The sequence below is a fragment of the Corvus cornix genome, chromosome 6 (genome assembly GCF_000738735.6).
Source record: "Corvus cornix cornix isolate S_Up_H32 chromosome 6, ASM73873v5, whole genome shotgun sequence".
NCBI classification, from domain to species: Eukaryota; Metazoa; Chordata; class Aves; order Passeriformes; family Corvidae; genus Corvus; species Corvus cornix.
Window position 1 is genome coordinate 7,047,349 of NC_046336.1, and position 26,143 is coordinate 7,073,491.

At 39.2% G+C, this 26,143-nt stretch overlaps 1 protein-coding gene across 1 annotated transcript in view; it reads left to right on the forward strand.

Annotated features, from left to right (window-relative positions):
* GFRA1 (GDNF family receptor alpha 1) overlaps nucleotides 1–26,143 on the forward strand; it is a 137,403-nt gene that overhangs the window by 56,828 nt on the left and 54,432 nt on the right. Inside the window, 1 exon segment of the mRNA XM_010408555.4 lies at nucleotides 25,162–25,501. Coding sequence (XP_010406857.2) covers nucleotides 25,162–25,501 — 340 coding nt within the window.

Sequence of the window (26,143 nt, forward strand, 5' to 3'; positions counted from 1 at the left end):
AAACAAATTTGTTGCACTGTATTATGCTAATAGTCTTAAATATCCAAGTTCCATTTTCAGACAAAATAGTGATAAATATGGTGGCAATATAATGAACACCAGTTGTTTCTCCTACAAAAACAGTGAATCCAGCAACATTCATTGACTTAGGTTAGCCTTTGGGTCTACAAATAAACATCCCACATCTACTTCAAATATAGGCAAAATTCAGTTGACTAATTCTGCAGGCAGTTTATAAACGTACTTTGATAGGTGTGTCCTTCTAAATCCTATATCAAATCAAATGTGTGTCACACAGCATGACCTAACATAGCTCGGAGCAAACTGGCACATGCAGAACTTACATATGCATTTGCAAAAGAAATTCAGTGTCTTTGTTTGTACCTTGTCTGCTGCTCTCTATCTTTTCATTTTTACCACAATGCTAAAGGTGTTTACACTAACAGTCCAGAGCTCTTCACCAATCTGTAATTAAAGAGCTTTTGACCTTTCAAAAAAAAAACCCAACAAAAACTGAGGTTTGCTTGTTTGTTTGTTTTGGGGCTTTTGATTTCAATGTGAAGTGCACATAGGCACAGATGAATAAAGGTTGAATCTTGAAGCCTTTTACCAATACAGAGTCCCCAGTAACCTTGAATGCCTTTAGAAGATGTTTTTTGGAGTAAAAATTTTCTTGAGTAAACTGAGACCTACATTTTGGTATACCTCTGAAAACAAAGACTGTTTTGTATGTGAAGTGAGTTTCAAATGCCACACCACTACAACTCCTACTGTTGTCTTTTGTGGCTCTTTCACCCACTCCCTTGCCTGAAGTGTAGTTATCATGATGAGAATCTGTAAAGCAGTACTTTGAAGTGGTTTTATTTTGGCCCAGGAGAGACTTGTACTAATAGCTCTAGAACTGTGTCTGAGACTTTCAAACTCATTGGCTGGTGTTAAGCTGCTTTGCTTTTGAGACCATCCCTTTTTGTGGCGGGGAGAACATCAGTGTGAGCATCCCTGTGGGGTTACTGGTTCCTGTGGCTGTCGGTATCCGACTCACAGCTGTAAAACCTGCAGCCACTCTACTGTGTAAACACTGTTGCAGAGTGATTTCAGAACACTTCAGTTTATAACCTTCTTTGAAAACCAACTCCCTTAATGATACTTAAACATGGGCTCCAGATGTGACAGTTAAATATACCCACCCCTTGGGAAATTAGCAGCGTTGGGGTTTTTTCTTTAGTCATTACTAAGTGCCCTCTGCCATTTTTCACACTCTTCCTCCAACTGTCTCTCAGTCTCCCTCTGTACTCCATGTTACAGCAGAGACTGCTGTGCTTTGGTACTTATATTCTCATGAGGGAGTGGAGGAACAGCGTTATCAGCTCACTTGCTGTAGCAGCTGAACAATGTGAAGTCTCACTGCACTTAATCCTGGTTATAAAATGTTACTGGACAGCAGAGTGATGAGTTTCACATTCTGCTGGATACCTAGCGTGTGTCCGTGTGGATGTCTCCATATGTTGATGTATTTATGCGTAACAAGAACACGATCTGTTAAGTGTCATTTTGGTAAAAACATGGTCAGTAGAGCTTTAGGGCTTGTTTGTTTGTTTGTTTTTTCATTCCAAGCCCAAGTATGGCTTAACTGAACAATCTTAGAAAAGGCAGCTCTGTAGCCATGAGTTTTGATCATGGATGGGAATATCTTACATCATATCTCAGCCACAAAGTGGTTTGCCTTACTTTTCAGAGTAGGTTTGTTTGAAAGACTATTCTTGAAAGCAACATATCATTCCAAGCTGGAATACTGAAGAGCATGCAAAGAGAGTTTTTAAATAGTATTGCCATAGAAGAATATTAATGACAAATAGGAATCTGATTAGTTTCCTAAGAATTGTTACAGGATCCAAAGACACTGAAATAATTTTCCCAAATGCCAATTAATTTTATATATCTTTGTTCTATTGAGGCCATGTTTCACTTAGCATGCACTCAGTACTCTCTGTCTCTGGTTGATTGGGGCACTGACTGTTCCCTAGGTGCTGGAGCTAATAATTAAAGACCCACAGAGCAGACCTGATGCCACCAGACCTCTTGGCAGGGCACTGCCTGTCTCTGTGATTAACCTGTTGCTGCAATTTGTCTTCACACCCCTTGCCTGCAGATGTCCTGCACCCGACTCCTTCCTCCCTGGAGTTCTCTCACTACAATGCACACCTGGAAAGAGGTCACCTTATTGGAGGCTTGTTCTACTCAAATATTTCATCTGTTTTTTCTGAAACAGTCCTGGATTGCATGCCATTGAGATTACTTCTAGGCAATGCAAGACAAAGCTGAATCTCATCAATCTCTCTTTGCTTTAGTCTTTCATCTTTTTAAATCTGTACTTCAGGGAACCACATTTTAATAATGAAAAACATCACCATGTTTATCAAATTAAAGCAGACAGTGACCTGGCCATCTATTAACATTCATAATATCCTTAGGACTCAACTTAGACAAATTCATGTTACCTGCTTAGTAAATTAAGATCCTGCAACAGAATTAATCATTCATGGTTGCTATTGACACATGCCTTTCTGCTTTCAAAGAGAACATGTTAAAATAGTAACTAATTAAAAATAGTAGGCGTAAGAGTATCATAAATCTGTGTATGGCTGAATGCCTAGTGGTCCATACCACTCTGAAATTTCTAAATGTATGGTGGTTTAAAGAGAGTATATGTACTTTTTTAAAAACTGCACAATGGTCATTGATTTATAACCCATTTAGCATTATAACTCTTACAGCAGAGTAGGCTTAAAAGTAATCTTTGTCATGCTGTATAAAGTTGTATATTAGTTTATGGTTTATGGATCATTGTTTCACCACCGGCAAGCAAAGTGTTCAGCCTTTTCAAATTTGTTTCCTCAAAAAACTGTCACGACCATTTTAAGAAGAAAAGACTTAAATGGGGTAAGAGTTCATTTGAACTGTCCACATTTGAAAAAAATTAACCTTGTCTTCCTCTGTAAATGTTACTGGGAGCTCTGTCAGACTGGGGACATGGCTTTGACTGATGAATTACTAACTGGATGAAATACAGGTTTCAAACTCCGGACATCATTCAAGACTGGTTGAAATTTCTCCTCTAGAATGCATAAAAGTGTTTTCTTAACAATGCATAAAGTTACATTAAGAGCTTTCTTAGAATTTGGATTTGGGGATCCACAAAAAAATCATTCTTCTAATATTTGGGACATTCTTTTAAGGCTTGGGACATTGCCTAGGTCCGTTTATTTGCAATGTTAACTAAGACCTTAGGATAAATCACATTTTTGTATGGTGTTCTGATTTTGTTCTTTTATACTGTACTATCCCTAAGCTGCCTTCTCTGCCTACAAAATCTTCATTTTTGTCCTCTAAACTCTTGTGCCTTGTCTTGCTTGTCTTTTTTGTTTGTATCTCCAAGGCACAAAATTTGCCCAGCTGTATGTTTACTAAAAATCCATGGTAAAAAAAGGGACTTGTGTGTACAGTTATATTAACAAAAAGAAGGGGATTTTTTGTAGTAAATTCATGAAGGCTTTTCATTCCTTTTCTAATTGATACAGATGTTATTTAATCAGACAAAGCCTTACAACTCATGCTTATCATTTTCCAAGCTAAAACTAGTTGGAGTCTAGAAGGATGGTGTGAGATTCTAAAGGAAAACTTAAGATATTAAAAGAAAAAATTGAGAAATTCTTAGCAAAATGAAGAAAATCATTCAAATCCATTACATAATTTTAACCTACCCTAATGACCTGTAATTTCCTTTTTTCTGACATGTGGCCCCATTACATGAATCACATTGACATTGTCATGATGAATTACATTCATTATAAGGGTGCTTCTGTTATTCTAGTTAGTTTACAATTCAGTATTCATGCTCTGTATCTAGTGATAGTGCTTTACAAAAAATTAGAATTTTATGGGTTTTTTTTGTTTTCTCCTTTGGCTGAGCTAAACCAGCTTTTGTTAAGATCTGGTGTGAATATATTGTATTGTTTCAACAGCTAAATGGATCCCTGTTGAAGAAGACATATAACAGTGCATATTACAAAATATTTAAAATATATCAAATAGTACTAGATCAAGCACCATTTTTTAAAATTGTCTGTTGCTCATTTTCAGCTATTGTACTGGACACTGATTTTCATAAATGTTTATTTCTTACTTTCTGAGGGCCAGGTTCATAAACCCAAGTTGATTTTTATAGCCATTTGTTTTTACCAAGTCCATAAAGCTTGATAGGTCTGACCCAGTGAGTGGTACAGGTTTGTATTCAGATGGTTGTTGTGCCATGTGATACCAGAGATGAGATACCTGTGACATCTTACAGTCAGGCAGCCAAGCTTTAAAATTTTCACAGGGCACCAGCTGACTTATTGTTGAATTGAGAAATTTAACTCATTTATTGCTTTCAAGGTGGCAGATTTGTCCATTTGTTACTGTATTTTTATGAATGAAAACATGACCTAATAAATATATTATTGGAAATAGCAATCATTAGGGCAAGTTTTTACAAGTTTTTCTGGTGATGTTTTTGTCCAAGTTTATTTTCCACTAAAAAGAACAAAAACCTGTTCAGCTATAGAGTAATCTCTCTGTTCAGCCTCTTATGATTTATGCATGTGTTAGTAATTAAGAATAGAAAGATTTCTGTAGTGAGTCAGAGTGGTTGTCCATCTATTCCTGTCTGACAGCAACCAATAAAAGCTGCTTTCCAGGACATTTTTTACCTTCTTCCTCTCCATAGAAGTCACTGGAGCAAGATGGGTGTGTATGTGACATGCTATCAAATTAATTTGCTGTTAGTACAGTGTAGACAATGCTAATTAAGAACTAAATCTTAAATTCTGCTTATAAATTCAGTATTTGTGTTTAAGTAGAGGCTTCTCCATGGGCACTAGAACAGACTTCTTCTTCCATTTAATATATAGATTTCTGTTATGCATTGCTTATAGTGACAAAGAATAAATACCATCCTCATCAGTGTGATGCTTCAGGAGCTGTAAATTAGATTCCTTGTTCTATGCTGGTCTTTTCTGAAGATAGGAAAAGTCTACGAAATGAGACAGAATTTGTCATCTCTTTGAACAAAAAAGTTTCTCTGAATTTTTTTGAGTCTAATTGCAAGCAGAGAATATAGTTCATTGTATACACCAATTAAATCAAGCAGTTTACCTCTAAATTCATGGGAAACTCCTGGGCTGGAAGTGTAAAATAAGCACAGACCACTGCTGCATGCTGACACTGAAGTGTTGAAAGTGATCCCTTCAGAAGGTATTATCTTCTGCCCCTCTTTGTGAGAGTGATGGAGATGATCTACATGTGAATCATGTCTATTACATAACGCTCAAGAGCCATTTGGGAACAAGGCACCATTCTGCCAGGCTGTGCACAAACACAACTGCAAGACAAACCCTGTCCTGATGAACTTAAAAAGTAAATCACCAGGATGGCAGAGGGACAAAGCATGCAACAGTGAGGAGTGTGATAACTGCAGATACTGTTTTAGTTCTGTGATTGATTGATTGATTGATTGATGTAATTTTACTGAATCTGCATGTTGGTGAACACTCATTTTGTTTGCTTTAATGTCCACTACAGATATATTTAATCAGGGAAAGGGAAGTAGAATGAAAAGAGAAGCGTGCCTGACATTGACAGAAATCCTGTTTGGGAAAATTGTTCAGGAACAGTTCATCCATGTAAAAATATGATCCTTGTAAGACTGCCAAGGTCATTGAGGCCTGTGGAGATCTGATGAGTAAATGCTGGTCACGCCTGGAGGCAGCTAAAGCTTATGAACTCAATTCTTCAAAAAATGTAAAACAGTTTTACAGAAAAGAATGTTTGTCATTAGCCTGTCAAGGCTGTTTCCCCCTTGTTTTCTTGGTGCCCTTTTCAACAACTGTATGTCCCTTTATGTACCTGTCACTGCCCTGGGTGTGTAGGAGCAGCTGAAATGTTGGTGCTGGTTTCCATTCTGCTGGTTGGGAGATATCTCAGCCTCCTCGTGGGGTGTGAGGATGTGCAGACAGAGCCCTTTTTAATGGCAGGGCCTCAGCAGAGTTTTGTACCAGCCCCTGGTGCTTGGGCTGTCCAGACTGATCTGTGTGACCTGACTGTGGTTACACACAGTAAATTACAGCGGTGTGGCCGCCTCAGTGAGGGGGGCCATCCTCCTGTCTGCATGGAAATACTTGTCTGTTGAGATACTTGTACATTCATGTAGAAACAGCTCAGGGTCTTTAATGAGAACAGTACTGGTTATTAAAAAGATGAATCCTTTCATTGCTGGTCCTCCACCATCCCAGCTAATTTTCCATCAACCATTAACATATTCAGAATCAAATATACAAAATATTTGGTGAAACTTCAGTGCATCTGCTGCTCTCCTAGACTCACTGGGTGGCTGCAAACAGTTCAAAAAGAGTTCATTTTGTTTGCCACAACTTTTGGAAAGCCTTACTATGCTCACTTTAGTGCAAATGTGTCTTCATTCTGTAGTATACCTTGATGTTTGAATTTGCACATGATTTAGCATCCCTTCAGCATTCATATTTTCTTTGATCCCCTTGCTTATTAAAAAATGCAAATCTAAAGTGTAACTTATTAATGTGCTTCTTTGTGCTGAAGCTGTGGGGGGTTAAAATCCCAGCTTTGGTAATGTATTTGGATTCTTAATGTGCAAAGTGCAAAAGAGAGCTAGATTTCTACAGGCCATATTTTCTAATCAACTGTTATGAAAGATTTTTTATTGTGCTTCTGTTTCATGATCTCATGGAATTTACAGGAATAAAAAGAGTAATGACTTCATTGTTAATTTCTCAAAAATGACAGCGAGGAATCTTGGATGAAATTTCAGAAAAATATGTATTTGAAATATAGGAAAGCCTTTTAGCTGGTTGATTAGAAGTAAATACAGATTTTTTTTGTCGTGGACCTAGTACATGGATTTTGTAGTAGTAAACAATGGTCACTCATTTTTCCAGTTAAATATAGTAGCTTTTAGGTACTGAGTACATCCTTTCACTGTGAAAAAAAAAATAAAAAGCAAATGCTGTAAAATTATAGATGCATTTAAGACCATTAAAGTGCTCCTTATATTTCCTTTTTGCACAACTTGACCTACTCCTATGCCCTGGTAAAAGCTTTCTCTTCATGTTTAATGGCTTTTTTCCTTAGCGTTACTGCTTGTTTCTGAATGGCTTCTTATGTATCTGCTTAACTCGTTGGGAATTTGGGTAGGTCATTGTTACTTGGGATTCTGCATTGCATGCAAACACCACAACAAAATTTAAAGCACCATGTGAGATTGGTTAAAAGAAAGTAGGAAAATGTCAAATTTCATTAGAGTGCCATGTTACTTCTTCACAACTTACTTAGCACCAAGCTTTACATACAAATTGAACTTTTTCAGAAGTGGTGCAATCATTAATGAATTTTAGAGAACTATTTGGATAAAGACAAACTAGAAAAGTTGATTATTTAAAATTTAAGAAAGGAAAGAAATTACCTTAGAATTATTCTTAGGAAAGAAATAATAATGGGAATTTTTATGCAATGTGTATGTTTGTTGAAGCAGCTAATCCTTGGGTTGTTTCTGCAGTAGCTGCAATTTTAGGATGCTCAGATCCACAGTAAGTTGTTGCTTGTGATAAATTGTGCTTCCTTTGCTGTCCCATTCCTACTCCTGCTGCTTCAGAAGCCTGAGGGATCCAGATGTGAAATGAGAATGGCAGATATGGAGTGGATACTCTGGTCTTGAGCTTATCCTAAGCTTCTGCAAACTTAGAGGAGGAAGCTCTTCTAAGAGCCATTCTAACATTCTAGTAGCTCTATTCTACATTAATTTGCCTTGAAAAGAATTACTGATTAGGGAAGGACAAAGTGCTTCATCCAGGAACTAGATCTCCTGAGTCTGTAGCCAGGCTTTGCAGAGTTTCACACTTGGGGGGATCGTGTGATGGCTGTGGCCCTCATCCGAAGGCCGTAGGTTACATTTGGTGCGGTATTGCCTGCCCCCATCTCTCTTCAGCTCCCTGCAGCTCAGGGGCTGAATGCTGAGCAGACTGACACTTCTTCCAGGAGCCCTTCAGAAATGGAACCTGATGCTCCTGGCACTGTCCCTTCACTGGCTTCCTGCGATTTTATAGATGAATGGGAAATGCTAGGAGCGTGGGTTTGGAGCTCCCCAGGCTCCGGCTGACTGACAGCTCTGTGGGGATAGGGCTTTGGGGAGCTGACCAGCTCCTCTAGTCCATCTTCACTGCTTTCCTGAACAGATAAAAGAGCCCCTATTTGTAAGGCTCTACAAACTCTCATTGCTGATGCCGAGACAAAGCCCCTTGCTGATCTGACTGTCAAATATGCATTTTGGAAGTCCTTGCCTTGCTGGATCCGCAGCCATGTAGCACTGGGGATCCTGACTCAGGCACCCTCTTTGCTGTGGGCAGTGAGGGGTCTGCTTTGTGCTGTTTTGCTTCCTGTTGTTTTGTTTCCACCTGGATTTGCTGTGTTTCTTTAGCTGCATCACGTTCTTTAGAGCAGGAGCCTTAGCCACTGCTGCCCCAGCTCAGATGTGTTGACCAGGAGAGAGATTAAGAGAGATTCCATCTTCCTGCTCAGGACAATAGGAGAGAAGGCAAGCAGTTTCATGCATTTCAGATTTAGGAATTCCTTATTGTATTGCTCCTGGTGGTCCTGTATACATTTAAGAGGGTGATCACAACACTGGGGGTGGATGGATTGTCCTAAAATGGTGGTTTTGTGATCTCTTTTCGGTAAGGACCCTTTGCTCATAGCTTGGGGCTTTCAGGCTCTGAAGGTGTGAGTGCACATTTGAAGATCCTGGGTTTGATGTAGAAGGGTATTGCTGATGTAGGTAGAGAGGCTCTCCATCTATGTGTTTATTCATAAAGGAAACAACAGCAATAAAGTTTTGGCCAACTTTATGATAATAAAGGCCTGAATTTATCAGAGTGCTTCTACTTCTCCGGGCCACTGTGGTGAGACAAAGCCATCAGAAATCTGGTTTAACTTCTCAGTTGGGTTGAAAGGTTTTCTTCCTTCTCTAGAACAGCAAAACCACTGCAGACAAGAGTCTGCCAATCTCTCTAGGCCTCACTCCTGGCTCTGTGTTTACCGTGGTGACCTGTGTGTATTGGAGGTAAAAAGACAGATTTTTGACTTTGAGAACTACTTTCTTTATTGATAAAAGACTATCTAAAACTGTTCAACATAGCTCAGCAAGCAATTTAGGAAGGCAGTTTTAAGCTATTTGACCTGTAACATGCAGTATGTCATCAGATGATGTGGCATTAAAAAAAATTCTTTTTTAATTTCAAGTTAAATTGTGTCTTGAATAGAAAAGAAGACAAGTACTCAAGAGATGTTAGATTCTTTTCCTTCCAATGGCCTAATTAAATTATTTTTAGTGTACTTAATAAACTGAAGCTGTCACTAAACCATTAGCAATTTGAGAATTCATGGAAGAAAAAGAAGGCCCAAGGGGGCTGCTGGAAAACTAACATAGAAGCTACTTTATTAAGAAAAAAAAAAAAAAAAAAAAATATATATATACACACACACCCCCCCCCCCCATCAAGAAAATAGACCTAGAAAAAAAGCCCAGGGAATTATGAACCAGTTCCCAAACACAGTGCTTGGAAGCATGATAGAATAGGGTATTAAAAAAAAATGATTTAAAAGTGTCTAGGGGATGTGAGGTGATAAGGAGGGTCAGTGTGGATTCATTAAGAACAAATGTCAAAGCAGTGTAATATCCTTTGTGACAGGGTAATTGTCAATTGTTCTGAATTGTGGTATGTGGTGTTTAGGTTAGATATTAGAGATAAGAAATCTAACTTTAGAGATAAATAGGCACTGTATGGAATACTGTGGAGGCTGTAGCATCCCCACCACAGGGAGACTGGGACAGATCATTTGCAAAGGATGGACTTATTTTGGCTTGCTACAGTAGGATGAACTAGATAACCATTACAGTTGTCAGCCTTGAATTTGTCTGATCTTCCTGAAATTTCAATGCACAAGTTTTGAACTGCTTGGTCAGCTACCTAAAAGGAGGCATTCCCTAATTTATTTATTCATGTTTGTGGTAGGAAGGCACAACACTCTCTTTTTCTGCCATTTCTTATGCAAATCAATTGATGCAGTTTTTATAATTCTGTGTTGGCTCTTCATCACAGGCCAGGACATTCTTTTCAAATGTCTTTATAAATCAGCAAACCTCTGTGTCCTTATGGAACCTGTTTGGTGACAGTGGGAAGAGTGGGGCTGTAAGGGGCCTGGTTATATGGTTCAATTACAAGATGATTTACTGGTTTAATCCATTTTAACTGGATTAAAGAAAAAAAAAAGCCACGTCTGTTAGTACTGTACATTTCATTTTGTCCAGCATTTGACCTGAAGGCCCAAAAGTACAAAACTACAGTACCACATATTCCTGCAGTTGGGAGTTTTGCTTTTATGTCCTTTTTTCATTCATTCTGCAAGAGCAGAAAAAATGAACTTTATCTATTGTATGCAGCTGAAATATAAACCCAAATTTTGGTTTAATTCTCACTCTTACGGTTATCTTATTACTCTTGTAAAATAATGAGTGAATGTACCCCATTTTGCTTAAAGCAACAGAACTATATCCAGTTAATTTGTGGATAAATATGGGCTTCTGCTATTGATGTTTCTTGATCCATACAAAGTGGTTATATTAATACTGAAACATTATTAATCAATAGGTAGCTCTTTAAAAATACATCACTAAGACTAGCCAATTACCTTTAAGTATATATCAAAGGCAACAGAGCAATTTGAGTAACAGTCATGGTCCTTTAAAGAGTTCCAAACATTTTAATTATAAATATATGTTTATATTCAGTGAAACTTACAAAGGAAATTTAAATTTCTCATTCTGGCCTGAAAAAATTTTAAAAGCCCACCAAACTGTTTCTTTAAATTTTCAGGGTTTGTTTAGCAAAGTACAAAAATGAGCTTAAATTCATCTTAGTCTCTTGAACTGGATCTACATGAACTGTGTATTAATTCACGCTATTTGTAAAATAGTCTGCTCTCTAAGATCACAAAAGTAAATTATAAAGACATGTCATTGAAGGGTATGGTTCTGTTCAGTTTATAATGCTAATTAACTCTATTGACTTTCGGTGAAATGGAAATTCTGAACAAAGCATACAATCTATCTGTAGCCTCTGAGAAATATGTTCTTTATTCAAAGAATTTGGGCTGTAATTTTGGGAAGCATACAGTGTATTTTTAAAATCTTGTTGAAAGTTTAAATACCTATTTTAAATATAAAACCTACTCTGCCCAGTTTATGGAGTCACCACTGATGCTTCTGCTTTAGGAAAGGAATGTTATGGCTGGATTATTGTGTTGTGTTTTGAAATCAGATGGGAAACTATATTTTCCTTTGAGATTATGATACCATTCTTCACATAAATTTCCTTAGTTAAGAAGAATATTTCCCCTCTGGCTCCTCTCCCTCAGCAATTACCCAGCGCAAGCAATCTATGGAGAATAGCATGAGGTGTAGCTGATTGTCATTCAATGCAAGTGAAATCTTTAGGTGAACATTAGTCACTCTTTTAGACATGTTAGCTTGAAGTGGAAGCAGTCAATTACAGAGTAGAGGCTTTATGGCTACATTATTACCATCATACTATTAGATTTTCGTCAGCAGCATTCTGTTTGATCGATCCGTGCCAAGACATTGATGGATAGTTTTGTTCTTCAAATGTCAAATATGTGGGACTTTGGTACTTTATTTATTTACTGGTGCACTGCTGTATTGTGGATATTTCACCTTTCTGCATCATTCTAGTTTCAACAGCTAATCATGATTCATTTTATTTGAAGTTTTGGTGTTGATTTCAATAGCATTCTTAATCATTCTTTCTTATGCTCTTGAATTTCAGAGGGAACTGTGCTGTTGTATTGGACATGCACTTAGCTGGACATGTGAAAGTTTTCCCAGTGGTAGGAGGGCCTTGGAGAGCAGGAGCTGCTGCTGATTGAGAAATGTGTGTGTATCCAACGTGTAATGAATTTTGAGATTCTGTTCTCTGCTCAGGGCTTCCATGTGTAGTGCTTTTTCTGGGATTGGGGCTCTGTTGTTTTATGTCTCTCTAACACATGGCAATAATGTTAGAACATCACTAGCTTCAAGATGCAGGTTTAGTTTAGCTCTCAGGCTGTAATATGAGTACTATTTTTAACTGAATGTATGCATTTTTAAGTGTATTCAAAAGTAAAATAATGCTGTTGACACTAATCAGGTATATAAACAAACTCTTGTGTTTTTGATGGGGATGAAGGAACGAGTAAATAAAAACAAAGAGCAAATATATGTGGGATTGTGTTGATCTGTCTCCAACAGGGCTGAGAAGAAACTCCTCATCAGCCTTTTTGTGAGGGACACTGGCTCTAAGTACTTTAACCATCTCTCAGCATTTTCCTAGCAGTGTTACTGAATCAATTCTTCAAGAGAAAGAGTAGAAAAAGACTGGGAAGCTGAAGGTCACCAACGTTTTCAGCTCAGTTTGATTAAGCATCAAGGTTTGCAGGCAGAAATTAACAATACAAAGGTTCTGCAGCCATGGCCTCAGTGACTCAGAGCTACAGTCATGAGCCAGAGCTGCGTTTACGAAAGGAGGGTCAGGAGCTGTAGTCTCCATGTCCCCACGTCATGGAGTGACCAGTGGGCAGTGTTGTGGGCCAGAGGAGTGACACTGTACAACTCCTGGGAGCTGCACTGCTGCTCCCTCTGCAGCCCTGCACTGGCTGCACCCTCAGGAAGGGAATGTGTTAATACATTAATAGTGTTGAATAATAATGGTGTCTTGAAATGGGTTCTTCACTTACTGAGACATGTTAAACATAATTTGCCTGTTTGGAAGCCATACATCACTAGTCAATTACTATTTCAGACCCATCCATTTAAGTCAATACTGCACAAGCATCCTAACAGGATGTGAACTGGGATGTCAGTCTCAAGATAGGAATTCCTGGCAGCAGTAACACTTTTTACCTGATCAGTGTCAGGAATATGAATGTTGAAAAGAGAATGAAAAAAAAGGTATTTGGGTAAATGTTATAATTTTGATTACAGGAGCATTATACACTCTTGATTCATCTCTTCTCCATGTCTCTCCAGTGCCTCTTGGACAGGGCTACTGCTGCTGTATAGTTATTATTCTCCACTGCAGAATTGGCTGCAGTTCAGTAGTGTGCATGTGTGTGAAGTGACTCTGAATAAAATAGACTATTTAAATGTAAATAGTGTTGTCATTTTACTTAGTGAGGCTCACTCCTCGCTAATTAGGAAGACATTCATTTGACTTAAGTATTTGAACACCAAAATAATTAATTTTGTTATAACACTGCTTTTCTCTTTCAGCTGTGTTTACTTTTGTCCTGTATACCTGTGCATTCCCGTATTTGCAAACATGTGTGCAAAATAAAACCCAGTATATTCTATATGTATTTTAGAGTTAAAAATGGAGCCATGGAGAGTATAAGCTGATGTATGAGCTGATGTCCAGTTGCCTATAGCACTTAATCAAATGTTCAGTTGATCTAAATGGGTTTAAAAGACAAGATAAATTTGGGTGTAAAACCTGGATTCAGAGGTTTTTGAAGCAAAAGGAAGTCAAAATACTATGTTCAGTGAGCTTCAAACTGGGCACTAAATGACAGCAGAAGCATAGGGGCAGCACCTCGAAAAGGAGACACAAATGCAGTGTAGTTAACAAGTCAAAATAATTTTATTTTCTCTTTGCCTTTTTTCCGAAAGAACCATATTTTTATGTTTGCAAAAAAAAAAGATATATTGGCCATTTATAAGAGCTAAGGAAAGGTAACCAGACTATATCAGGAGAGGGATCTGTGCAGAACAGGGGAAAGCCAAGAACACCAAAGACAAAACAGAAAGAAGCTTTCTGTCTATTGCCACATGTTGTACGTGGCATAAATGAAAGTGAAAGGTAATTTAGATTAGACAGTAGTCAGTGGTCTAATTGTTAGTGTGCTGTAATCTATTAAATATCATAGAGATCTCAAGTTAACAAACCCCCAGCTGCACTGTTGGTAAGTGACATTTATCATACACAGCTGCCTCACCTTCATTTTGTACTGCTTTATCTTCTGGGCGCACAGTAGGATGGGGACCGTCACAATCATTATTAAATCTCCGGGGCAGTATCATTGAAGTTACTTATTTCCAAAGTATCTTGTTTCCCTTGATCCATTAAGTACACCTGCCTCAGTGCACACATCTCCTTGTCACTGGCTCTTGGGCTCAGCAATGAGACTTCAGATGAAGTCAGCAGCAGCACAGTGACTGAAGCTCACATAACCAAATCCATGAACAGACAAGAGTTACCATTTCTGCCCTCTTCACACTGTGGTGAATTTATTTATATTCAACAGTATTTCGTTGGGACCAAGTGATAGAGAAAAGAAGAGCAGCTGGTGGTGGATTAATGGAATGAGGCTCGTATTGTTTGGTCGATAGGCCAGATAATTGCCCCGAATGGTTTTCACTGGTAGCAGAGAAGGGGTGGGGGGCTGGCGGGGGGAGTGATTTGGTGCCTCCCCAGCTGCTGTGGGTTTTGCTATTCTCTGTCTCTATTGCTCTCTCCAGTGCCAGGATGGCACCCTCTGCCCCACCCCTGCTGCTGCTGTCACTAACTGAGCATCTGCCCCTTGTCTGTCACCCCTGCTCTCACTGTGGTTTTAGCCTCTTCTTTCATTTGTGCTGGTGGGCTTTTGTCATGACCATTGAGACATCTGTGAATCTCCCATCTAGGAAGGATGGAGCTTTCCTCTTGTTATTTTGGAGAGGATCTTTCCCCTTTCTCTGCTTTTAACTGTTTCCTGAGTTATCCCATCAGCTGCTCTTGTCAGACTGGATTCACAATCACTTCTGCAGCCCACTGTCCTCTCTTGGTTTCCTTCTGAAAGAGTAATACCACAGAATAAGCAGGATAATTTTTCTACTAAGGTTTTATATACTTTGACTTTTTTTTTTTTCAGGTTATAGCCATCAGGAGCAAGCTGCTGTCAAAGATAAGCTAATATATACTCCTGCAGTAGACAGTCAATGCATGTAAACCATCCCTACCTACACCAATACTGCTTGAGGCTGGAGTAAGCCATGCTTCAGCAGCTCTTGCATTAGCAGGTTTTGTCTGTCTGTAGCAATCTCCTGAGTACAACTCATACAGAAACTCTTGGGCGATCATTTGGGGGTTTTTTAATAACCTCTTCTTCCCCCCTTCCCCCCCCCCCCCCCCATCTGAGAATAAATACCAGAACTTTTGATATCAAGAAAATGTGATTTAAGTTGTGAAGAAAGAATATCAGGGAGACTAACTTGAAGATGAGTAGAGTGATGGGAGAAGGAGGGTCATCAAGAAATTAAAAGGCCACTGTTAAGAGGAAAGGAGTAAATTTAGGAAGAAAACAGGGGAATTATGTTGCAGAAAGTGCTAGATAACATACCATGAAAAAATTTTAAAGGGATGCATTGGGAATACTGGATAGCTGTTTGGAGAGGCTGTGGATTTACTGAAAAACCTTGTGATTCTGAGATCAGATATGAATACTTGCTTTATCACATACAAGACCTTTTATTTCTAGAATTTCCTTCCTGCCCTGACAAGGTCTCCTTCCTTGTCATCTCCTTTCTCTGCTTCAGCCTAAATGCTGCAAAATCTGAGGGGCTTTGGGCAGACTTAGCTGAGAAGCACAGAAAAATATAGCATTATTGACAAAGCAATTCTAGGCATGTAGTTGAAACACTAAAATATGTGTTGGAAATTTAAAAATATTAAACCTCAAAACGGACACTGTCTTTACATTGGATAGCAAGTATTATGGCTGACTGAAATAGGACAAGATGCAAAAAAGTAATAATAATTAGCTAAATATTTTGCATAATCAAAAATATATAGTCAGTTTATTAAATAGCTCTAAAAATCCTTGTTACTATTTCAAAATCCAGTTATAGTTCTGAAGTTTTTCTGAAAAAGGTTTGGATGTTTTGCTTGAGCCTTTGTGAAAGTTCATTTAAGCTTCTTTCCTTGTTCCATCAGACTTAGTGTTGGTATCACACTGAGCTCAAGTATCTTAGGATCAACCTTAAGTTAGACAAAAACATTTTTATTTTTTTCCTCATGCTGATTAATAAATGTACAGTAGCTATTTTGTGAGATGAGACATGAAGGCACATAGTACTGAAACAATCTAGTACAGATATATGTGTGTATTCAAATGTGTCTATATGCATCTATGTGAGGAAAACCTAGGCCATTGTAAAGTAAGAATATTCTGTGCTGTCAGTGTATATAATTGCAGAATTCCTCTGATTCTGGTCCACCAAAGTAAAGAATGCAAAATCTCATGTTGAATTTAGTTTCACCAACTGTAAGATAGTGTGGTTAGAAAAAAAGCAGCCAAAAACCAAGCCAGAAGCCACTGCTTGTCTGAAATCTGTGGTTAGTTCGGGTTTCGATGTCATAGCTAAGAGCGTATCTGGCCCCTTCTTTTCTGTAGCTGGCATGGCTTCAGGAATAAAGCAGTTGTGAGTGAGCAGAGAAGGGACTTTGGAATTTCCTGCACTCCTGCTGTGTAGATTCAAATGCTAAGTTTAAATAATGGATGAAGCTAAGATTATTATAATTGATCATTGTATGATTTATATGGAGTAATTATAACTAGGTTGAGAAAGAATTTTCAAAAGCTAGTTTCCTGGTAGCCAGAGCCATTAAATAACAGTGTGCTGCCAAAACAAAAATTAGGTGGGAACATAGCCACAGAGTTCCAAATGTCTGTCCTCCACCTGATTTATAACTACCCTGATGATGACAGTATCAGTGGTATTTTCCTTTTAGAACAGTAGGAGCTGTTTCAATTGTTTTTCTTATCTTTCTAACAGAACTCCACATTGTTTTAAGTGTAGTCAAGCATAATAACTGGAAAACTGTAAAAATCTAATGCATAACAAAACGAAAAGGTGTTAGAGGTTGAAAAGGTTAATTAAAAGTGTAATGATCGCATTTACTGAGACAGTCCAATTAATCACTTTATTCCAGTGGTTGTGTGATACAGAAACCATTGCTCCAGAAAAATGATTCCTAGTGCTGGGATACATGGTCTGTGCTCATTTAAATGTGTATTTTTCTACAAATGGAAATTTAACTTTTTATTTTAAGCTGCTATTATTTATTTGAAAGTATTTAAGTAGTAGCTAATGTTTAACCCTGTATCCTCACATAATACACTACTCCAACCATGCTCCCTCTGAACAGGATGGGAGCATTGCCCCCTTGATACTTGCAGTCTTACAGCCCCATGAGAGGTTTGCTTACAGCTTAATGGGGTTGTAGGTATAGAAGAAATGAAGCACTAGAAATACATCATTATGTAATGTGATCTCTCTGAAACAGTGTATATGGCCAACAAAGTGAATTCTCAAGTGTCAACAAGCACAGCTAAATGTGATTTTTACCACGTCAGCTGGAAAAAAAAGGAAAAGAGAACCTTGAAGGATCAATTACAAGGGTCATAACCTTGTATTATCTGATTTGCTGTAATATTCACACAAGCCTTATTGGAATGGGACATAAATTTGAAAAATAGTGAGATTAGAAAGGATTGCAATGCTAGAGCAAAGAGCTAGAAGCTTTCTCCTGGTTTATTTTGCTGGGGCAGCACTTTAGAGGGAGCCCATTATAAGCAGGAGAATAGTAGTTATGTTAACATGGTAATTAATCAAGTCTGAGGAAAAGAGGAAACAAGTTGTGAATTCAATTCTGTAGTAATAAAAAGAAATGCTGAAAGTTGCCCTGTAAATTGGCATGACTTTGGCAAAACAGTCCCTCCCTGTGTCTTGAGAACTAGTGTGCAGTAAATCACTTCTCATGGCAACCGTGTAGGTTTGAATGTTTTCACAGATTTATTCTTTATTTCTGTGTCTGCTGGTTCTTTCCTAATTCTGTTGACTTAGTATTTAGCTAATAGTAAAATACTGAACTGTATAAAACAAGAGATATACAGTAACACATTTGCACTCTGACTATTTTTAAGGGGAAATTAATTAGAAGAACTCAGCTGAAACTCTGGTGATAGCCTTCCACATCACAAACCCAGCCTCTCACTCAGTACAGAGTTTGAATTGTATGTGGAATGACTGAATCCCTCAGAAAGAAATGTATGCTGTACATGGCCTCAGTCATGCATAATCCATCCCTGGTGTTAGTGCAGTGTAGATAGGTTAAAATGATCTTTACACCCTAAAACTCTTTAGGGTAGAACAGAAATCATTGGTGCAGTAATGTGAGAAACAGTGGCTGGATCAGTTTGCAACAACTGTAGTTTCTTTGTTTAGCAGCCTCTGACTTTATTGATGCTTTTCTGCCTCCTAAGTGAGATACTTTGGACAGAAGTAACAGTAGCTTTAAAGAGCCAAATTCATAACTTCAACTATTGAAAATTCAGAATAGCTGCAGTGAACAAAATAGATTTAACTGTGCTGGCATGAATATAAAGTACAACTGCTGTCCCCAGTGCCGTGTGGAAAATTAGGGACCCCGGCATAACCTGTCATTAGATTTGTAACAGAAATGAAAGGTGATAGATTAGGGTATTTGTGAGTGAAGACAGAATTTCAGCAGTGTACATCACAGTGTTGTTAACACTGGGGAGCAGGGTTTCCTTTCCCTCTCTACCCTTTTGAAACTAAAATTTAATCCAGATCACTGTAGGTTTATAAGACTTTCCTCTTACATAACCTGTAAGTCAAGCAGATGTCCCTCAGTCAATCCCCAGGGCTCTGCCCCCTCAGAGTTCCCTGCTCAGCCTTTCCCCATTCCTCCCCAGTAAAGAATTAAAGTATTAAAGAAATGGTAAGGTATAATTTCCCCCCTTTTTAATCAATACATATTCAGCACAGGAGTTGCAATTTCACTGCAACCTTTATTTGCACTGTCAATGAAATGCACCAGGTGCTGGTCAACTGAAGCAGGATCTAAGTCTAAATATAGGCAAGAGCCCTGTTGAGTATTAGAGCCCAGATCCAGTGGTGATCTTGGACAAAAAACCCCACAGCATTTAGAGAATGTGGCCCCATTCATAAAATTAAACTCCCAGGAACAGACCAAGAGATACATCCATCCACCTGAAAGTCAGAAGCCTCTGCTTCCAGGTGATATCTAAAAACCTTAGCAAGATGCTCCGAATCTTTATAAAGTACACAGAGAAAACTGTTTTAACAACAAGCAAACAAATAAAAAAGAAACAAGAAACTCTTGACTAAGGGGATAGTGAGGGACTGGCACAGGTTGCCCAGAGAAATACCAGATGCCACATCCCTGGAAGTGTACAAGGCCAGGTTGAATGGGGTTTGAGCAACCTGGTCTAGTGAAAGGTGTACAGAAATACAGAAACTGAGCTTTGTTGGAAGACTTTGGACCTGAGGAGCCAGACTCCCAGCCTCAGGCAGGTGCATCTGTCCATGCAGTAGTCAGTGTGTGCTCCTGGGGGTAGACAGCCACTCTTTTAATGGGCACCCCGCACAAGATGTTGTGGTGCTTCAGTCACTAAGGTAGTGATCAGAACAGTCCTTAGCAAGTGGGGTGTCTTTGGTCTCTGCTTATCTCTGTGGGATTTCAGAAAGCCTGGGAGGGTACCTCGTGGGTCTGGCAGTAGCTTGGTCTAGAAGGAAGGGAAGGAGATGTGGTATAAGAAAGGGTTATGTACTTTTGGAAGGGATTAGAAGTAGGGAGTACAAGTGGGATCGTGCCTTTGCAGGCTTATAGAGGCTTCTTCAGGGATGGTTTCCAGTCATTGCTCTTATAAGAGAAATAACTCTCTTTCCTGGGTGCAAGCCAGGACCCAGCAATCTGCCTGCCAGGGAGAGCTCTCCTTCTTGGGCTGAACCACCTTGCTCCCTCTTTGTTTTGCAATAGGCACCATTTCCTTGTTGAGAACCCTCCACAGTGAGATGGTTTGAGAGCCCTTCTGGGAAATAAGAGCAGTGTTTCTGAGACTCTCATGTCATGGAAGGCATTGAACCAAAGTCTGCAAGATCCCAGCTGACGATTCACCACTGGAGTCTCATAAAAACAAAGGCCAGGGAGTGTTGGGAAAGACTTCAGACACAGCAGCTGTACATAACACAGTAGCTGAACACTTCCAAACATAACATGGTAGATGAACACTTCCAAATCATGCTTTTTGGTTCATACTAAGCAACATGATTGTTCCCAATCTCTAAATGGCTTGCACAGGAGATAGTATTTACCTCCTCAAGCGGATTTATGGGGGTATTCAGAAAACAATTCTAGAGACGGAGGCAATTTTTGTGATCAAAGACTTAATGACTAACCAGGAATATAAAATGTTTCAGCTTTGGTCTTAGGAAGCTGAATTCTCATTTTAGGCATTTTTGTGTCTTTCTGTTGCTGTAGCTTTGGTTGTACCTTTCACAGGCACACAGGAATCAGTCTCATCTCAGTCTCACCTCATCTCAGATCTGGTGCCATCAACTGTAATTTCAACATGCATCTTGCTGTATGTGGTAGTACTCTGAAAGCCCTGGTCATAGCTGATAATGTATGAGCTTTTAAGTCACCTGCTTATTAAGATCATGGGAAAGGTTTGAAACAGGCTAGCTGTGCTCTAAATGCTGAGCAGAAGAGAACTTCAGAATAACACTTTATATCAGTCTCAGGATTTTTTTTGGGATGACTCAGCTTTTGGCTACCCTTTGGGATTAGAAATAATTTGTCCAGGAAAATGGTAGTTTATTTTAATCCATTAAAATGCAGATGACAATATTTGCTATGCTTTCCTTATTTTTTTTAATCTGCTCTTCTTACAAAGCAAAAGTACTTTGCTGAACCCCATAGCAGCACTTTTGTTAAAGTGGGATCATGGATCTCTTCTCAATTTTGGTCAGTTTTTGGTTCCTATATGCCATATTCTGCACCTGTGTTGGAGAAGGCCCATACCCATGTGGTCACCTCTATCACTTTGTAATTTTGCCTTCCATCACATTAACATTTATTGCTCTCTTTACAGCATTCCCTTCACTATATCCACTTGAAAACCTACTAATGCTAATTACTTGCAAATAGTAATGGTAATTTTAACGACAACCTCAGTAAATTGCTTTTTATGTGCTGTAAGAAAATTGAAAACTAAGTGTCCATTTTGCTGCTTAATAAGAATCTTATAGAACAACTAATATTCCTTGTGCTCCTTCTGTCTGGTGGGAGCACAAATAAAAAGCTCCCAGTATCCATTGAGAATCCCTTCTTGAGCACCATGGGATGGGTTAACAGGAGTTGAGGAGACACAGTAGGTGCAGAAATGAAATAGAAATGGAGGTGCAAGGAAATTGAAGATTAAGGTGGAGAGACTGTGAAAGAGGGTGAAGCATGAGGAAGATCAAACAAGGTAGAGGAAGCCCTATTAAAACTTTAGGAGCACCTCTGAATAAAAGACTGGAGCTTTTGGCTGTCTTCTTTCTGTGGTCTGTGAGAGGTTGAGTCCAGGACTGCTGCAGCTGTAGAAGTGTTGGGCCAGGGTGGGGTGAGATGCAGGAGGTAACAAACTTTGAAGTGGTTGGACCTTACGTAGTACAAGGTCTGCTTTTTCACCAGTAAAAATAATCAGAAAACGTGTCACATGTGCAGTAGAAGAGCTGGGGGTGCAGGTAAAGGCAAGTCAGTGTCAGTACCCAGGGGTTCTGCCCCAGAGTCTGTGTGTGTGCTGTGCAGCAGCTGCCTGGTGCGAGGGTGGGTTCAGGCATCTGGAGCTGCTGCTTTCCCACCAAGGGAGAGCTCCTGGCTCTGCCTGCACCCCATCAGAGCAACATCCTCAGCTGCTGGATGGAGGCTCCTGCTGGGAGGCAGCAGCATCCTGGTGGTCCCAGCTCAGCTCTCCTGGGCCCCGTGCTGCAGACGGGACCCAGGGCCTTGCTCACAGCCATGAGGCATCACCTATCACCTGCCTGGAAGTGACTTCCACGGAGGTGGTGGTGATTTGGCAAGAGTGGAGAGCTGTGTGGTTTGGCAGAGAATTCCAGAATGGGCTCAGGCAAAGCAGATTTGGGAGAGAGGAAGCTCTGGGTTGGGAAATGGTGGTGCAAAGAAATCATTACTTGTCCCAGGCTCCTCCTGTCCTGACTGCCCCCAATCCGTATCCTAATGTCCCAAGAGAGGGGAAAACTGAAAAAGGTTCTCCTTACACAAACCTTTCCCAAAGGATTCTCTCATAAAGAGTAGCTCTGGATTAGATCCATTTGCTTTTAAAGTAGTCAGTACCTGGTAAGAGCCAAACTTCTGACTGTCTTAATAATTTAAGCGTTGCGGAACAGAAGCTGGGTGGAATTTTGACCTTATAAATTACTGCTGCATAAGTAATCCTCAGGAACACTCCCTGTATTGTTAATTTGTAGTTACCACAGGACTTAGGAATAATGATGTTGCGTTTTTGTAATAAAAACAAAGCATTAAATGTGTTGCAGATTGTCAGTTTTGCATTAGAATATGATCTAAAAGCTTAAGAGAAGTTGGTATTAATGAGAAGAATTGATTTAGACAGTCTGGTTTAATTCAGATGAAGTTGATGCATCTCTTTTACATTTAATCTTGGTTTTAAAAGGTAAAAATAATTTGTATAATAACAAGTATGCCTGAAACAATAGCTAGAGATATATTTATCAAAACAGAAAAGTCAAGTGGCACTTTACAGCCAGGGCAGGTTTAAAAAACAAAACCCCCCAAAATCAGTCTGTATTCAGAGCTGACATGTAGAGATATGTGAGTCTTGGGCAGATATAAATTGAATGACAGATATGAATATGCATAACTATCGTTTGTGAGCACTTTGCACCTAATTCAACTCTCACCCAAGATAACTTTGGCTGCTCTTTGCACTGTCAGTGACTTGGCTTATGTTCTGCCTTTTAAACAAGATTGATTAACCTGTCCCTTTTTATTTTTGAGGTGCTGGTATTCACAGTGCTTTTCAATTCTGCAGCAGCATATACCAATAAGTAAGCTGAAGTTTGTTCATATTGCAATACCCCATTCGAAGCTGTTCCACAGAATTTTGTTTTAAAGAGTGGAATTCAGCAGTTGACTCCCAGGCAAAAATAACCATGTAATTACTCTGCAATCACATAGTAATTAGCATATACTATTCATATATTGCATAATTATATGCCCTGCAGATTACATAGTAATTATATTTGTACTAAACATATAATTCTATATACTATGTAAAAAAACCCTTGAGAGTTCATAGTTAATATTATAGTTGTATGCTAATGTAGTATAACATTTTATATAAAAATGTTACCATTTTATGAGGGGGTTGTATTTTGGGCATCTCATCTCTTCTGCATCTGGTGTTGCTTAATCTGTTGTAGCATGCTATTATAAGAAATGCTTGGCTCTTAATTTATAGTCAAATGTTGCATGTTTACAAGTTTGTAATTTATGAAGATAAGATGCAAAAAGTTGCCATTTTATTGTGCAAGCAGCTGAGATTGGGAAGGACTTGGAGCATGATTGTTACATTATAAAGGTTAAATGCACAAACCCACTGAACATAGTTAAGCATGCTGCTAGAGGGAAACACAAATGTAGTGCTCCTTAGCTCTGTGTTATTTTGGGGTACATAAGATGCATGGGACAGTTGAAGGTGGTCTATTTGAATAATGGGAAGTGTGTGCAAGCAGCCAAGGCCCATCTTGGGCACAGTGTGTTCCAACAAATACAGCACCTCAGTGCAGCATCTCAGCCAAGCTGCTTCGTGTTTTCCTGCCGTGGAAAAGGAGAAAAGGTTGATGTCCTGATCTGGGAGTGGGAGGCAGAGTGATAGAAGAATGGAGATGAGTGGCATTGAGTTATAGAAGGACCTTGGACTGAGTTTCTGGGTAAAGGTGAAAGATCTAGGGAAAAAAACCTTTTCTTAGGAGTAACTTAGAGCTTTGGATCGTTTGAAGCGTTTTCTCTTTGGCCAGCCCCCTGCAAGAGGTTGCAGCAGATTTTAGATATTTGCAAAGTGTTTTGTTCAGCTTGCAGATTCTGTAGCTGTGAGAAATTAATGTATTTTCTTGGATCTGTGATGTTGGCATTCCTAATATCCAAAGTAGCGTTATGATTATTCTTAATTGAATTTCGCCAGTTGCCTTAGTTTTCAAGCAAAGCATCTATTGGGTTTTAATATCTGGATAATGTATTGCAAAATTAAATGTGTAATTATAGCCTTAACTTATATCTGAGTTTAATTTTTCCTGTAATTTCTTGTAGTGTGTACATGTGTATGTGTGAGAAGGGGATATATTCTTTGTTTTAAAATGTTTCTTTCACAGTCACCTTTTAATTTTATGTCAGCTTCTTCAAAGCTTGTAAAGTTCATAAATTTTCCAGGGTTCAGGCGGCATCTGTAGATATTGTAGCAGTGTTTTACCTAAGCATGGAGCTTGCAGGCCTTGTGGGTGGCCTTAGAAAGCTCCTGGTCGTGGGGCTGCACCTGATTTCCCTCCTAGCTGGGTGGGCTGTTCTCAGACTGCAAAAAATGTAGTAATGGGTATGTCTATTTTACTTTCTGCACAGTACACAGATTACTTTTAAATGTTGTCACCTGGGCTTGACACGGCATGTCATTTAACTTGTTCAAGGGAAAAAAAAAATGGGAAATGTCAGAGCTTTACAAAACCAGAGTTAGGAGCCCATGTTCTCGCTGTGTTCTTGTGCCAGACATAGGCTTTCCAATTTACCAAGGATTTTAAGAGCTGTTTAGTGAGACCAAGTCTTACCCAATATTCGCCCTGCATGTCTGCTACAAAGAAGATGAAGTACAGCCTGTCCAGAGTGTCATTTGCTTGCCAGCATTCTGCCCTCACCGCATGCCTGTGCTCTTGTTCACTTGTTAAACCATTATCCCAAGAAACAGAAGGACTGGTCCCAGCATCTGGCACTGAAAGTTTTGTATGTAACAAATATATGTATTCAGGATCTCGTTAACAGTGAAATAACCACAAAGCACAGTGTAAATGTGACTCGTTTCTCACTGCTGTTATGTTGTTTTTTCTAGTGGAGCCAGTACTTTCAAAGGGGAACAATTGCTTGGATGCAGCCAAAGCTTGTAACCTAAATGATACCTGCAAGAGGTTCAGATCTGCTTACATAACCCCCTGCACCAGCAGCACGTCTAATGAAATCTGTAACAAGCGGAAATGTCATAAGGCCCTCCGGCTATTTTTTGACAAGGTCCCCCCAAAGCACAGCTACGGGATGCTCTTCTGCTCCTGTCGAGACGTAGCCTGTACAGAAAGGAGACGGCAGACTATTGTTCCTGTGTGTTCATATGAGGACAGGGAGAAACCAAACTGCCTGAATTTACAAGAGTCCTGCAAGAAGAATTACATCTGCAGGTAAGATAGCACACGGCAGGGGAGTGATTAATGAGGTACTAGATAGAACTTTTTGGTGCTGATGGATTTGCCAGGACTAAGGGTCAGAATACCCACTAAGGAAAAGGATGAGTTGGAAAAAAATCAAATGCCTCTGACATCCTTAACAGAGTAACAAGAGCCCTCATTTGCTTACAGTGTGTGCCTTCTCTAAAACTGTTCACAGCTACTCCCTCGCATTATGGAGGAGTCTTTAAAGCCCCAGCTTAATTTTTACAGATTTTTGTTGGAAACACTGGGTGTCTCTACAAAATGATGTCTCATTCTGATTTTTATGTCCCATTAGTGACTGGGTAAAAATAGAATTTTTCATTGTAATGGGATTTAATTTCACTGTACATGTGAGTATTAATAATTGGGCATACAAGCTTCACGTTGTACTTTATAAATAGTCACAGTGCACAGACTACTCATGTGTTTTTAATTCATTGGAAAAAAAAGGAATCCACATTGTAGACAGAATCCCACTATCTTCATAGAGCTGGTCTAGCCTTGAAATTGTTTTATCTCCCCTCCCCTGAGAAGAGTGCTGGGCTGATGCAGCTGGGGGGGTCATTGATTCACTGGCCTAATTCCCAGCCTCTGTCCCTGTGTGTTCTGGCA